Raw genomic sequence first — 15102 nt, 5'->3', positions numbered from 1 at the left:
ACCCGGGAGGCGGAGCTTGCAGTGAGCTGAGATCCGGCCACTGCACTGCAGCCCGGGTTTATGCCATTCTCCTGCCTCAGCCTCCTGAGTAGCTGGGACTACAGGCACCCGCCACCTCGCCCGGCTAGTTTTTTGTATTTTTTTTTAGTAGAGACGGGGTTTCACCGTGTTAGCCAGGATGGTCTCGATCTCCTACCTCGTGATCCGCCCATCTCGGCCTCCCAAAGTGCTGGGATTACAGGCTTGAGCCACCGCGCCCAGCCGCAGAAAACTCTTAATAGAAAACTTAAGGAAAAGGTTTCACGACATTGGATTTGGCAGTGATTTCTTGGATATCACACTAAAGGCACAGGCAACAAATGAAAACAAGACAAATTTTAAAACTTTCGTGTATCCAAAGGCACTACCAACAGATCATATATCTGATAAGGGATTAATATCTGGATTATGCAGAAAATTCCTAAAACTCAACAATGAAAAAAACAAGCCGATTCACACATTGGCAGAAGACTTCAATAAATACTTCTTCAAGGAAGACACAGAAACAGCCAATAAGTACATGAAAAGCTGCTCAATGTCACTATTTAATTAGGAAAATGTAAAGCAAAACCGTAAGATACCAATTCACACCTGAGAGGACGGCTCCCATCAAAAACCAGAAAGGATGGCCGAGCGTAGTGGCTCACGCCTGTAATCCCAGCACTTTGGGAGGTTGAAGTGGGTGAATCACTTGTGGTCAGGAGTTCAAGACCAGCCTGACCAACATGGTGAAACCCCGTCTCTACTAAAGATACAAAAATCAGCTGGCCATGGTGGCAGACACCTATAATCCCAGCTACTCGGGAGGCAGGAGAATTGCTTGAACCTGAGGGGTGGAGGTTACAGTGAGCCAAGATCATGCCATTGCACTCCAGCCTGGGCCAAAAAGCAAAACTCCGTCTCAAAAAAAAAAAAAAAAAAAAAGAAAACAAAAACAAAAAACCCAGAAAGGAAATCTTCTGTTGGCACAGATGTGGAGAAACTGGAAGTTTTGTGCACTGTTAGTGGAAATGTCAAATGGTATAGCTGTTATTGAAAACAGTTCCTCGAAAAACTATCATACAATTATCATATGATCCAGCAATTCCACTTCTGGGTTTATACCCAAAAGGATAAAAGCAGGCTCTTGAAGGGATACTATGTTCACAGCAGATTAATAACAGCTAAAAGATGGAAGGCACCCAACTGTTCACTGACAACTGACAGACAATCCCATAGCAGGATTCCACTGAGAATGGATGTGGTACACGGATACAATGAACTATCACTCGGCCTTCAAAGGAAAGGAAATTCGGCCATGCTCTAACACGGATGTCATCAAGGGTGTCCTTGCAGGACATTTTGCTAAGTGGAATAAGCCAGTGGAAAAAGACAGATACTGTGTGACTCCACTCTGTGAGGTACATAGAGGAGTCAAAGTCAGACCAGAAGCAGAATGGAAGTTGCCAGAGGCTGGGGGAGGGACAACAGGGAGTTATAATTTAATGGGTACAGAGTTTCACACAACAAAAAGAGATGCAGATGAACAGTGGTGGTTGCAGCACAGTGCTCTGGATTTATTTATTTTTGAGGCAGGGTCTTGCTCTGTCACCCAGGCTGGAGTGCAGTGGTGCGATCATAGTTCACTGCAGCCCCGAACTCCTGGGCTCCCAGCAATCCTCCCACCGCAGCCTCCCGGGTGGCTGGGACCACAGGCGTGTGCAGCCACGCCTGGCTGATTTTAACAAGTTCTGCTACATACCACAACATGGATGCACCTTGAAAACATTGTATCAAATGAAATAAACCATTCACCAATCATACACATACTGTATGATGCCATTTATATGAGGTACTCAGAGTTGTCAAAGCCATAGAGACAGAAGGAAGGATAGAGGCTACCAGGGCCTGGGGAACCAGAGGTGCCAGAGAGAGGGCTGGGGAACTAGTGTTTAATGGGGACAGAGTTTCCTTGGGGAAGATGAAAAGGTTCAGCGGATGGATGGCGATGGTTGCACAGTGCTCTAAATGTACTTCATGCCACTGAACTGTACGTTTGAAAATGGGTAAAATGGTAAATTTTGTGTTTTATATTTTTTTGCCATGACAAAAATAATAGTTAAAAAAACCCTTATACTTAAAAAGAATCCAGAACATCTGAACAACAGTTAGCTCTGCTAATCCTGAACGCCGATATAGCTGGAGCCCAGGCAGCAGAGATGAGCCTGCCCAGCCCAGGCTCCAGGTGCAGCCTCACAGAGCTGTGGGGCCATGTTCAGGATTCCTGACTTGGTCCTAGAATAATGGGGTTCCACTGAGAATAAGTTGGAGGACTCAGACTGGCGGAGGTGTACCTGTCGAGAGGACCCTGCAGTGGTTCAGAACAGAAGTCACAGTGGTGGAGCTTGGGAGTGTGGATGTGGAGAGAAGGAAACAGACTCAGCTCCAGCATCTGGAACAGCAACAAAGACTGACAGCCGGGTCAAGAGCCAGTCCCGGAAGATCTCCACGGACCGAAAGCACCGAGTCGGCTCTCCCAGCACAGTGCAGCCACACGAAAACACACTGACAAAAGGTCATCTGAAAACTAACCACCACACTTACTTCCAATAGCAACAGAAATTATAAAATATTTTCAAACAAAAGTTGATGAAAAGCTGCACACTTTTGGGATGCAGCTAAAACCATCCGTGGGCACTTGATACCCTTGAGTGCCTGCGTTATCATGGAAAGGCTAGAGATCCATGAACATGTCTTAAGAAACTTTCCAGAACAAAATTAACCCCAAGATAGAAGGCAAGAAATACGAAAATAAATTAATGAAACATACAATAAAGACTATCCAACCCAAAATGTGTTCTGTGAACAGGCTAATAGAATGTTCACCCCTAAGGAGACTGCGTCAAGAAAAAGAGAGAAAGAGCAAAGGGGAGGCAAAGAGAGACGAGGCAGAAACCACCAGCATCAGGAATGAAATCAGGACATCACTGTAAGTCCTGCAAATGGAAAAAAATAAAAGCTATTATGGATAATTTTAGGGCAATTAATTTAAAATTTTAGATAAATTTGGAGGAGAGATACCAATTGCCAGAAAGGCAGAATTTAACAAAACGAAACAGAAAATCCAAATGGTGTTAAAAGTTTAGAAGAAATGGAATCCATAGTAACAACTGGACCCTCAAGGAATGAATAGGTGTGTGATAAACACAGCAAAAATGTCAATTAGAGTGTACGTAGTGGGTCTAAGGATGTTCACGGCAGAATTTTCAACTCTTCTGTGTGTTTGAAAATTTTTAAGGTAAAAGATCACAGAGGAAAGTATCCCACGCTAAAACATACAAAAACAAAACTCCAGCCCAGATGGCTTCACAAATGACCTTTACTAAATATCTGAGATAGGAATAACACCAGTCTTCCACAAACCCCTCCAGAAAGCTGGCAAACAGCAGATGCTTCTCCAACTCGCGCTGACATCAGAACAAGTTAGGTGTGAAACCTAGGACAGCAGGTCCTCACTTCTGCCCCACGTTGGCTCAGGTGCGTGTGAGCTACGGCCCGAGGCTGGTGTCACCTGGGTGACATGCACAGCTGCCCTGGTCTCCAGCCTGGGCACAAACAGAACCCAGGCAGAGGTGGGCCCGTCCACAAAACCGGGGCCACCTGCTCTGAGTGCAGGGCTCGGGCTGCCCAGGCTGGGGCTGCTGCTGTATCTGAGCTGTGGAGTCACAGCCCCGGCCTGGCCTGGCCTGTCCTTTCCACCTGCCAGCTGCAGAGCTGTGGGCGCGTGGCTCACCTCCCAATCTGTAATGTGGAGAAGCCTAGTTCTTGGGGCTGTGGGGAGAATGAACTCGGATCATGAAAGTGAAGAGCTTAACTAGACACCCCTCTGCCACACAGGGCACTAGCAAATGCTGGAGGCAAGGCTACCGCACCCCAGGAGCACCCGCCCCGCCCGCCCCACACTCACAGCCCGCGCCTCGCCAGGGGCAGCCCAGCCTGCCTGGGCCTCCATGTCCTGCAGCTTCTGGGTCTGCTTCAGCTGGTTGAGCGTGGGCTTCAGCTGTGCGGCCCCCACCGTCTTGCTCGTCCACTCATCCACCAGCTTGTGCAGGTCGTCCGTGAAGGTGCCCTTCTTGTTGTTGCTGTTGTTCACCTGCGCCTGGACGTGCAGGGCGGGCTGGGGGCCTGGCTCAGGGCCTGGGGCCAGGCTGCTGGTGGAGGACCCTGGGGAGTCACACACAGGCCAGGATTGGTGACGCCACACATGCGCCCAGGCCCCCAGTGGGCTGGCCGCATTCGTTCTTACGTGACAGCTGAGACAATGGTCTCACTTGGGCCAGGCAGCACCTTGCTTCAAGAGGCGGTCAGACTAAGGGGCCTGGTTGCCCAGGGTCAGACACGGTGGGGCATTTCCATGGGCTGTGCCATGTGGCCATCGCCCACCTCAGAAGCCAGGCCAGGGGACAGGACCCTGCAGCAGCCGGCAGCCTCTGCTCAGCATCCACTCTGTGCCCACCGCTGCCCGTCCCCAGACTCACGTGTGAGAGAGCTCAGGAAACTCCTGGCACAGCCAGACACACTGGGCTTCGGCGTCACGGTGCCTAGAGTCAGGTTCCTCGGGCTCTCTCTGGCCTGTGCATCCTCAGCCGTAACATGAGGACGCGGGGGCGGTGGAGTACTGTGTGAGCGCTCAGCACGCAGCTGGCTGGCCTGCAGGCGGCCCCCTGGCCCGCGGGAAAATGCCTGCCAGGGCTGCCTGACTTGCATTCCCATGAATTTTAATGGTCTGGTTGTTTGGAATTCCAGACGTAGAAATTGTCCTGACCAGCACGATAGAGGAAGGTATTCATAAAGGGCACCCATGCCTGGGGCTGCCTGATGAGGCCCCACCAGCTCCTGCCATGGGCTGCGGCCAACGCCCTGCTGCAGGAGGGAGCTGGGAGCCGCTCTGCTGACTATTAGCACACCAGAGCACTCGGCTGCTTCATTCAAAGCATAAATGAGACTTTAAAATTTTTAAATCATACCCTTTCCACGCAACACATGTAATTTCTGGTTGGCAATTTTGAATAAGCCAATTCAAAAATTTTCTGCATAGAAAAACAACCTAATGACCATCTCTTCAAACAAGCTGTCCCAAAACGTAGTGGACTTTAGTGGCTAGCAATGAAAAAGCACAGACACAGACAATTAAAAATTAGTGATGAGATTTGACACACATGGAGCTATTCCTACATGAAAAGTTCAGCCAGAAAAGAAAAAAAAATTTTTTTCAAGAGAGAAAGATGAGAGAGAGGGAGGTGAGTGGCCCAGGGAGACTAATACCCACTCAGTCCTGGCATCTCTCCTCGTGGGGAGGCACTCATCTTTAGGACTTCAAGGAAATACTCATTCCTACGGTTTTGGAAAAGGAGCCAATTAATGATTGGCAATTTGCGGGTGTTCCGGGGAAGGATAAGCCCGTTAGATGTGAACTGGCGAGACCGCACAAACTCTAGGCGCCACGGAGACACACGGGGGAGCCGAGGGCAGCGATCCCGCCAGGCGGAAGCGAAGCCGCGCCTGGCCGAGAGGCACGGAGCAGGCGCGGGGCAGGCACAGGGCAGGCCCACGCCCGCCCAGCCGCGGGAACCCTGATGTGTACTAGCCACGAGAAAGCCCATGCGATGAGAGAGGACAAAGGGGGAAAAAACCCGGATAATTACTACTGCTGTGTTCTTTGCCTAGGCAGAGACGCTTCAGGGCAGACCCTGCAAGGGAAAAAGAAACGACACAAGACCACAGAGTTAGGCAGAACAGCACACACCGGGACACGCTACCACACTAAGCAAAAGTCGTCAGTGTGCAGGGAGGGGCAGACACAGGCAGCAGTTCAGAGAGAGGGCCGACCCGGCCGGGGGAAACGGGGCAGCCCCCGGAGAGGGGGTGCAGGCTCCCGCGAGCTTCGCCGAGGGGGCAGAGGTGCCAGGGCCAAGCCCCCAAGCTTCAGGGAGAAGTGTTTGTCTCTAGAAGCATATTCAAAGAAAAGTAAAAGAGAAAGAAAAAAGAAAAAGAAAAAAGCAAAGCACACCGCTTGGCTTTCAAACATCAGGCTTCTGGGAGCCCCACTGACGGAGGCAGGACACCCTGCTGAGAGTCGGCCACGGGAGCTCTGGAATGGAGCCGGGCACGGCTGGGCTTGGCCGCCGAAGCCCATCAGAGGTTTTCCAAGTGCAAAAAGATACATTGTTTTGCAGGTTGGAGGCCAAGTCTGGATCTCAGATGGCTGCCTCAGGTGATGAGGTCAGCGGCAGGCGTTGAGTAGAGGACCCGAGGGTTTCTATCTAGGGACTGACCCCAATGTCTGGGGACACTGCCGCCTCGTTAGAAGTCAGTGTCCACAAGGGGTAGGGCAAGGCCTCAGCCTGGAACACTTCTGGCCTCCTTGTAATTGGGATCGCCTTTAAACGGACTGGTCCCAACTACCCAGAGGCCACCTGGTGTACACTGAATGCAACGTCCTAGCCGGTCAGTGCCCAGCCTGGTGGGACAAGGTCCCCAGGGCAGGCTGGGCCGGAAGGCGCGGCATCCCCGCTCATCCTCATGGGCAGGCAGAGCTGGGACGGGCAAGAGCAGGCTCGGACTTCCCCAAGGTCACTCAGCAAAGCCACGCTAGCACGCAGGCTCTGTCTACACTGCAGCCCACGGCCCCTGCCAGGAGCACACTCCCTCCCCAGCAGGGAGCTGTTCCCGAGAGACCGAAAAAGGAGCGACTCTGATCTTCCAGGGACTCAGAAAACCTGGCAACGTCTGCCTGCCTTCTCCAGAAGGCCCCTGCCTCCCGCCTCGGGGCGCAGTGGGCAACCTGTTGTCCAGCTCCCCGGCCTGAGCTCGGCCTGAACTGTGCGTCCTGGACTTGGAAACCTAGCTCAGCTGAGTATTTTCAGTCCACTCTGTCTGTTCCTGAGCTAGTGTGGGGAAAGAAAGGCGAGGTGGCGTTCTGTTGCAGACTTTCCTGTTCAAATAAAAAGGAGGGAGCCCAGCGGGAGGGAGTCAGACCAGTAGGCTCTGGGTGAGCAGCTCCGAAGGGCTGTTCCCTGGCTGCTCTGTTTTGAGATGAAACCCTGCCAGGAACACAGAGTTACTATCCCCTCGATGGCTCACTGAAGTTTGCAGGGGAGGTGTGGCTGGTTTTCTGTAGCGCAGGAGGGGCCCCTGAAGTCTGCGATGCAGCCTAGGGGGGATCCAATGTGTAGGGGCACTGGGTGAGCACCAGTTTCCCTGGCAGGCCTTGTGGGGGGCTGCAGCCCATGGTCCCATGTAGATGGCCCTAAGCCAGGTGCTTCAAAAAGCTGCTCTGTGCCGATCTGGTAGCTCTTGGTGTGGCTGGAACTCTACATTCAGGGCTAATCCCTGGCTGTTGCCATGCTGGGAAGAACACCAAACAGGCCGGCTGCCGGCTGGGAACCACCAGAGGGAGCCTGGACCTGCGATCAGAGCTGGGACTGACTCACCGCCCTGGGAACCCGGGGTCTGGAGTGTGTGGAGGACACCGTACCCGCTCAGAGCCAGGGAGCAACCCTGGCCCACGGAGGCCTCCATGGGCCCTTCCTAAACTTGGGCCCCAGTGACCAGTGTGCAGACGGCTCCTAGACCTCCGGATAAACTGGGTGCCAGCCTTTCAAGGCCACTCACTGCAGACAACTGGACTGGGGCAGAGACCTCTCCACACTCTGGACAGCCCTGCCCATCTTCAGGTGGCTCCTTAGTCCACCTCTCCAGAGCCTCAGCCTGCATTGGGCCCTGCCCCTCACTTGCCCACCATGCAGATGGCACCCGAAGACAGCCCCCACCTGGCCCCCTGCCACTCACTCTATGCCAGGACAAGTACCCCCACCTCCTGTCCATAAGGCAGCAATGGGAGAACAAAGGAAACTTTCAGGAGGCTGCTGATTGACGCCAGGCCCACCTCCGTCTCCCTGTGGGGCTTCCGTCCCTAGCCAGGCCCAGGAAGAGGCAGCGCCAAGGCCCTGGACTGCTCAGTGGTGCTGGGGCGGGGGCTTGGCGGCCTCATCCCAGTTGTTAGGAGATCCGCTGCTTTCCTCCCGGAATGTAAAAGTGGCAGCACACAGGAAGGCAGGAGGGCCGGCTCTTGGACTTGGCACCTCCTGCTTTTGTGCAGCCGACATTGGCTGAAGCCCCCGAGGCACACGCGGAGGCTCCCTCCCCACTCCAGCCCTGATTCGCTCCGGCACAGAAACAGCCTGCTCTCGGGTCAACGGCCCTGGCCTCTGGGTGGCCCGAGCACCTGCCCCGTCCAGACCCTCAGCCTGTCGCCAAGAAGACATCTCAACCATGAAGGATTCAAACTGAGGGTGTGTGCCTGGGACAGGGGGCCTAAAAAGTGGTCAGCCCCTGAGCAACCTGTCACACTCGCTTTTCACCTCACAGGGCTCAATACCGCCCAGCAGCCCACGGGACAGCCAGGGCAGCTCACCTCCCGTCATGGGCGCCCTGGTGGCTTCACCTCAGCCCCCCACAACCTCCCACGCGCCCTCAGCCGGGTCAGCCCCCGCCACAGTCAGCACCGGCTCCTTTTTCACAAGAGAAAAACGGGCATCCAGGGACGAAACCCCTTTTAGGGTGTCTACGTATTAAACAACCATGTTCTTGAGCCAAAATCTGTCTACAAAGCATGCACTGGGAAGCAGGATCCGCCTTGGCTCTGCCCAGGGAGACCTGAGGCTGTTTTCATGTTGCCCTGAGGTAAATGACCCCACACTGCACTAGGCCCCATCGCACACAGGCCTACTCCACAGACAGCCCACAGTGGTACGCAGCACTGACCACACTGGCTGCAGAGGTCAGGGCCTGGTGGGCGCAGTGCAGGGTGGGGGCCCTCCTCTCTGGATGCCCTCTACCCTGAGGCCGCCTGAACACCTGCTGCAAAGGGGCTCGCTAAGCACATACTCTCTCCCCGCCGGGAAGGATGAAAGCATTCCACGGTGGGAGAAGGCCTAGAAGGGGCCGTGCAGTGACACCAGAGGGTGCCTGAGCCAAACATGCTGCAGCCAACAGCCAACACGGAGAAACCCCAAAGAGAAATCCCATGGCTCTAGCGTGCAGAGAGAAAGGCCCACAGGGTGCCAGCACCTGCCCGGTCAGGTGGGAGGATCCAGAAGGACCCGTTTCTAACCAGCAGAACCAACAGAACCATGACCAGAGGTGCCATCTCAGCATCTGCACCTGACCCTCCTCCCCGTCACCAAGGGCAACATCCCTTAGAATGCACTGGGCCAGGTGAGGTGGCTCACGCCTATAATCCTGGCACTTTGGGAGACCAATGTGGGTGGATCGCTTGAGCCCAGGAGGTCTAGACCAGCCTAGGCAATATGGTGAGACCCTGTCTCCACTAAAAATACAAAATAAAAGTAGCTGGGTGTGGTAGTGCAGACCTGTGGTTGGGAGGCTGAGGTGGGAGGATTGCTTGAGCCAGGGAAGCGGAGGTTGCAGTGAGCTGAGATCTCGCCACTGCACTCCAGTCTGGGTAACAGAGCGAGACTTTGTCTTAAAAAAAAAAAAAAAAAAAAAAAAGTGCTCTGGGGCACTGGGTCATGTGAGCTCCCCAGAGCATCTGCTGACCACAAGGGGGCGTCTGCAAGCTGGGTGACAGGTCTGTGCCAAGGGGCCCAGCTCATAGGGGTTCCAAGCAGGGGCCCTGCACTCCCTAGGGCTCTGTCCACCTGCTGCTCCCAGTGTCCACTGCTGTATTCCCTGTCCTGCACCTCGAGCCAGCTCAGGCCTCTGGAGGTGCCTGCTGCACTGCCCTGCTCTATCCCTGGGCACAGCCACCTGGGCACCCCCAGCCCACCCTCTGGCCTGGCCTCAACCCACCCTGCCTGGGGCCGTTTCATCTTCTCTGATCTTCACAGAGGCCAGGATCCTTCTATACTTCAAAATGTAACACATTCTGTTTTCCTGGAACTTTCTCTTCCAGGAAGTGGGGTGCCCCACACCAGGAGAGTGAGCTGAAAGCTCTCCCTAGGCCCCAGGGAGCGACGGCTGGGCAGGCTGCGCCGGCTACCCCTCCCTAGCCGCGTCTTGGCATCCACCCCGCTCCTCCTCTACTTGCAGCGCAACCCCCGACCCCTCGGCATCTTCCATGCACCCACCTCAGCGTCTTCCTGCCCATCTGCTCACACTACCCCTGCCTGCATCCCTCCCTCCTGGCCTCCAAGCCTGGCGCAATCCCACGGCCTCCGCCCAAGTCCTCAGCCTCTCAGCGCTCAGAGGGCTGCCCCCACCCCTGCAGTCGTTCCCCTGGAGGTGCCTGGTCTCCTCACAGACCCCACAGCTCTCCCTTCTCTTTTGGGCTGCCCTGTGGGTTACTCAACAAGAAGTCCAGCCTCCACAGCCCAGGGGCGCAGAGACAGGAGGGGCCCGGCCCAGCCACATCCCAGTAGAGTGGCAGAGACTTCAGAGGCCTGGAGCTGATCCAGACAGGGCTTGAGAGGCGCCCAGGGCAGAGGCCCACCTGGGCTCTCCGTGGCCAGCAACTTCAGAGTGTCGGGGGATTGGGGGAGACATTATGGCCCAAAAAGACTAAGACCAAGACTCGCCTGATGGGGGCTAAGCTGTGAAAACAAGCAATACCACAAAACACAGCATGGGGGTGGAAGTGGGGCCTGGGTAGGTGCCATACCCGACAGCAACGCCCTGCACTGAGTCTCCCAGGTGCCCTCGCCCCCAGTGACAGCCCCAGATCGAGCCACACACGCAGGAGCCGGAAGAGGAGCAGCAAGTGAGGCACGAGGCCAGCAGGGCCGGGAACCGGCTGCGGAGAAGGAACCACAGCTGGCTGCCATGGAGGACCCAGAGACGCAGGGGTGTGGGGGAGGCGCCCACCCCCCTCCACACTCAACTCAGCAACTCACCAGACACCAGGCCGCCCAGACCCACAGCCTAACAGCCCAGACAACACGGTGGCCGAAACAGGGCAGCCTGTTAACCAGACGAACGGGAAGCCCTGGGAAGGCCCTGGCATTTCTACATGGCCCTTGTGTCCTCGACCTGCCTGCCTGGAGAATGATGACCCACGTGGGCCTCTGATGGGGTGGGCGGACGGCAGTGGACGCCTCCCACGGGCATGGCCTCTGGCTCCCAACAAGTACAATGTATCTTTATTGTACAAGCAAAAAGTCATGTGCCCCAAACCAGCATATCCAATCCAATTGTTAAAAAGCTTAATTTTCCTCTTAAAAAGACAAAAGCCTAAAAATCTCACAGCTTTTAGTTCACTGGCCGATTGTCCTGAGGGTGAAAAACAAAGTGCCTGCTTTGGGACGGCCCCAGGCAGGCCGAGCCTTCCCTGGAGACGGGGTTCCTGGGCACTAACTGTGTTCCAGGGGATCTGAGCAAGGCTGGGCTGGGTTTTGGCTTTAGTAGCCATTGGAGGAACTGCGTCGTTGACTTCATCCCTGTGGTCACAGGAGGTCACAGGGAAATACAGCAACTAAAGTGCTCCCACTGGCTGGAGGAAGGGAAGGAGCCGGCCAGGCAGGATGCATGCTCCAAAGAAGAGCTGCCCAGGAGGCCGTCACTCTCCTATTTTGGGTTGGAGACAGCGGTGGGTGAGGAGCAATGACAGAGGGGACCAGACCTGCCCTTCCAGTGGGGAGGGGCTGGGGAGGCCCGAACTGGAGCACATTCTCTCAGCATTTCCACATGCAGGGCGCGGGGCGGTGGGTATGCAGGGTACTGGGTGCTGGGATTTGGCCCTGGTACAGAAACCACGCCCTCCAGTGACCTTTAGAACCGTATAGGCTCACTATGTGCATGTCTTCACAGTCCAGACACGCGTGACACACACTGTGCATCTGGAGGCGGTTGGGGTTGTCTTTTTGTTGTCGCTGGAACTGGGGACAGCGGACATGTATATTCGCCACAATTGCAACAGAAAAAAAAAAAAACTACATCCAACATAAAAAAACTAAATAAATGAGGTGACGAAAAAAATGCAAAGGGCCCCAGACCATCTGGGCAGAGGTGCCCGGGGCGGAAGGCAGGCCAGCCGCTGCACATGCTTTCCGTGCCCAGGCACCAGCCATGAGCATGCACACGTGCTGTGTGGGGCTGGGGGGTAGGCGCGGGCGGCCGCCGCTCCGGGGACCGACTCGTGGGTTCCACTTTGAGATTCAATAGGTGACATCGATGGGGTGGGGGAGGCATCCTATGAAATGTATGAAAGGTAATGAAGACAGGGAGGGGGTCGGGGGAGAAAACCAAGGGCCAGGAGGTGATAAAATACAAAAGAACAAATACAGACAGATGGACACAGATACGGGTCCACTGAGGAATCGAGCACGAGGTTTGCTACTAGACTTATAGGCCACTCTCTCAGACGATGGGTGGGAAACCGTCCAGCCTGCAAATGAATATAAAGGGAAGAAAACAAAGAGACACTCATCAAGTACAGGTTGCTGCGATTCCTTCTCCACACCAACAGCCACACCAGCCTCGTCACTTAACATCCACGGCTCCATCTAGCCCAGCCCGGAGCACCAAAGCCACTGACCATGTAATGGGAAGGAGGCAGCGGGAGAGCAGAAGAGAAGCAGCCCGGAGAGGGGCGGGCAGGGTGGGGTGGGCGGGGCGGGGCGGCTTCATGGTCACCATGATTTCTCTGGACAGAGATGGTGAGGACAGGAGAGCACCTTATTGAGCAGCTGCTGCTGTCCACGCAGCGTTGACGAGAGAATTTCCTCCTCAAGGCCAAACTCCCAGCTCGAAAGCTGTGCCCTCGTCCCCCCAGCCGGCCCTCTGGACTTTGGAAGGACCCGGTGTTTAGCACCATCTGGCTCCGCTGTGGGGGTGGGGGTGGGGCAGCCAGTGCCTGGGAACTGGCGCCGGAGCACACGGCCGGATGCCAGGTCCCCTGCCCTCCCCAGTCCTAGCCACTTCCCCAAGGTCCGCTCTAGCAAAGCATCACCTCCCCCGAGCTGCTGACAAGCAAGACTTGGTGGTGGTTGGGACAGCTCCACTCCTGTCATCCACAGACTATGTCTTTTTTTTTTTTCTCCTTTTTAAAAGAAGCCTCTCAACAGCCTTTGCCACAGCTCGCAACCCCTCTACACAATACGGGCGTGCTCCTGGGGACACCACTGAGGCCCTACGTGGCTAGCACATGCTCGGAGACAGGCAAGCTGGAAATCACCTTGGCCACGCGCTCCGCCTCCATCACTGGCTAAGCCGGAGCAGATGTCCGAAGACAGGGAGGCCCGGACGGAGCAGGGCTGCTGGGTCTGCACTGCCTTCCCGCTCAGGCCCGTGCTGTCTGCAGTGAGCCCCGCACTGGCTTGGGCAGGGTCCTTAGCGGGAGGGCCTCTGCTGGAGTCAGCCAAGTGACCTGGGCGGGGGGAGAAGAGGCGACAGGCACGATGAGGCCCGCCGGGTCGGGGCTGTGTGGATTGAGTCTGTTCTGCCTGCTCGTTGCTGGGTGACCTTGGGGAGGCTCACATCTCCTGCAGACCACAGGCACATGGCCACATCTCCCACACAGCAGTGGTGGGGAAGAGCAAAGACAGTGCCCAGTCTCTACCAGCCCCCACTACCGTGCTGGACTTGTGTTGAGCAAATATAGTGACAGAAGACACACCCAGGCACAGAGCGGCCTGTGTACTTCTCATCTCAGTCTTCCCTTAGCTCTGGGAGCTGTCTCTGAATTCGTGTAATGGGTATAACCCATGGATGTGTACCCCAAAGGCTGTGGGCTTAGAGTGAGCTTACGGTGGCTTGCCTGGCATGCTTGGGGACTTGGGCTCACAGGGGCTCCAGCCCAGAGTGCCAGGGCTCTCGACCAGCAAGCAGACTGCACTGCTGCTCAGGAGGCCTCAGGAAGCCCTGACATGCAGGGATGTGGGCTGGTGACTGCCCGGGGCCAGGACAGTGCCACTCCATGACTAGGTGTCACCTTTAACAAGACTGGGAGATCATCACCGTCCTCCCGTCCTGCCCGGCCCCTAACGACAGCTGCTCGGCTGGCACACACCCGAGAAATGGGTCAAAGGAAGCAGCCGCCATCCGTCCACACAGTGCCCTGCAGAGGAGCAGGTGAGGGAGGGCAGCCTGAGCTTCCCTGGCACAGCCTGCAGCCGAGGGGCTCAGGCCCAGCGCTGAGCAGCCCCTGCCCGCTCACGGACCCTGCCTGTCTGTCTGCGTGAGGACAGAGGAGCAGGACTGCCTTCATGCTGCAATGACTCCCCTGCTCCAGGGGAAGGAGATGCAGTAAGGAGACAACCCCGAGTGGTCTTCAAGGTCCGAGGGCGTCACACCTGCACGGAGCCTACCTCCCAGGCTCACTCAGGGGTCCCCAGGCCCGCTCCCATCCCAGCCCTGCGCCCAGAGGCCGACCTGTGCTGGAGGCCACGACCTTGAGCTGCCGCACCAGGGGGTTCAGCAGCTTGCCCGCCTTCAGCTTGCTCTTGCTGGTTTTCCTCCGGCGGCCAGTGGGGGGTGCCGTGTGGAAGAAGCCCACGTTGGGGGGCAGTGGCTTGCCCAGGCGGCGGTACAGAGCCTCGATCTCCTGCTTCTGCTGGCTCTGCAGCTCAGAGATCTCCTTCAGGTGCCTGCAGGAGGGGACAGGAGAGAGCGCCGCTGGGTTTCCTCGGTGTTTCCAATACCGCCAGCCCCTCCAGGAGGGAGGCACCGTGGGAGGACATGGGGTGCAGGGTGGGCGCCCTGCCTGTGCCTTGGCCTGGGCCACTCAAAGCGCCACATAGGGGCTGTAAAATGACACTGTTTGTTCATACCTAAATGGGGAGGTGCCAAGGTGGGGGCCTCCGGCATCGATGTGCCCAACGGCACGGGCCAGACTAAGGAGCCTCAAACTTCCAAATACCTAGACTCAAAACGCTTACATTGATACTTACAATGAAAGTCCCAAACATGAACACAGGTGAGGGGAAAGCAGCAGGTGCCAGGCACCAGAGACTGCCTCTGTGTATCAGGCAAATGTGTGTTACTTCCTCCACGGGGGAAACAGAGAGTGGAAGGTCAAGGGATGCAGAGGGGAGGAAACAGAGGGGAAGAAGGTAGGGGGGTAGCATG

General features: G+C 56.0%; 1 protein-coding gene across 1 annotated transcript in view; it reads right to left on the bottom strand.

The window, feature by feature from the left end:
• LOC113221723 (serine/threonine-protein kinase WNK2-like) overlaps positions 1–15102 on the bottom strand; it is a 29575-nt gene that overhangs the window by 7195 nt on the left and 7278 nt on the right. The window contains exons 6-10 of the mRNA XM_026451045.1: positions 14407–14621; positions 13211–13402; positions 12323–12421; positions 5724–5768; positions 3986–4242 (exon numbers count right to left, since the gene is read on the bottom strand). Coding sequence (XP_026306830.1) covers positions 3986–4242; positions 5724–5768; positions 12323–12421; positions 13211–13402; positions 14407–14621 — 808 coding nt within the window. The remainder of the gene's footprint in view (positions 1–3985; positions 4243–5723; positions 5769–12322; positions 12422–13210; positions 13403–14406; positions 14622–15102) is intronic.

The sequence above is a fragment of the Piliocolobus tephrosceles genome, chromosome 14 (genome assembly GCF_002776525.5).
Source record: "Piliocolobus tephrosceles isolate RC106 chromosome 14, ASM277652v3, whole genome shotgun sequence".
Taxonomy (NCBI): Eukaryota; Metazoa; Chordata; class Mammalia; order Primates; family Cercopithecidae; genus Piliocolobus; species Piliocolobus tephrosceles.
The sequence above is the reverse complement of the archived record's forward strand: the minus strand, read 5'-3'. Positions and strand labels throughout refer to the sequence as shown.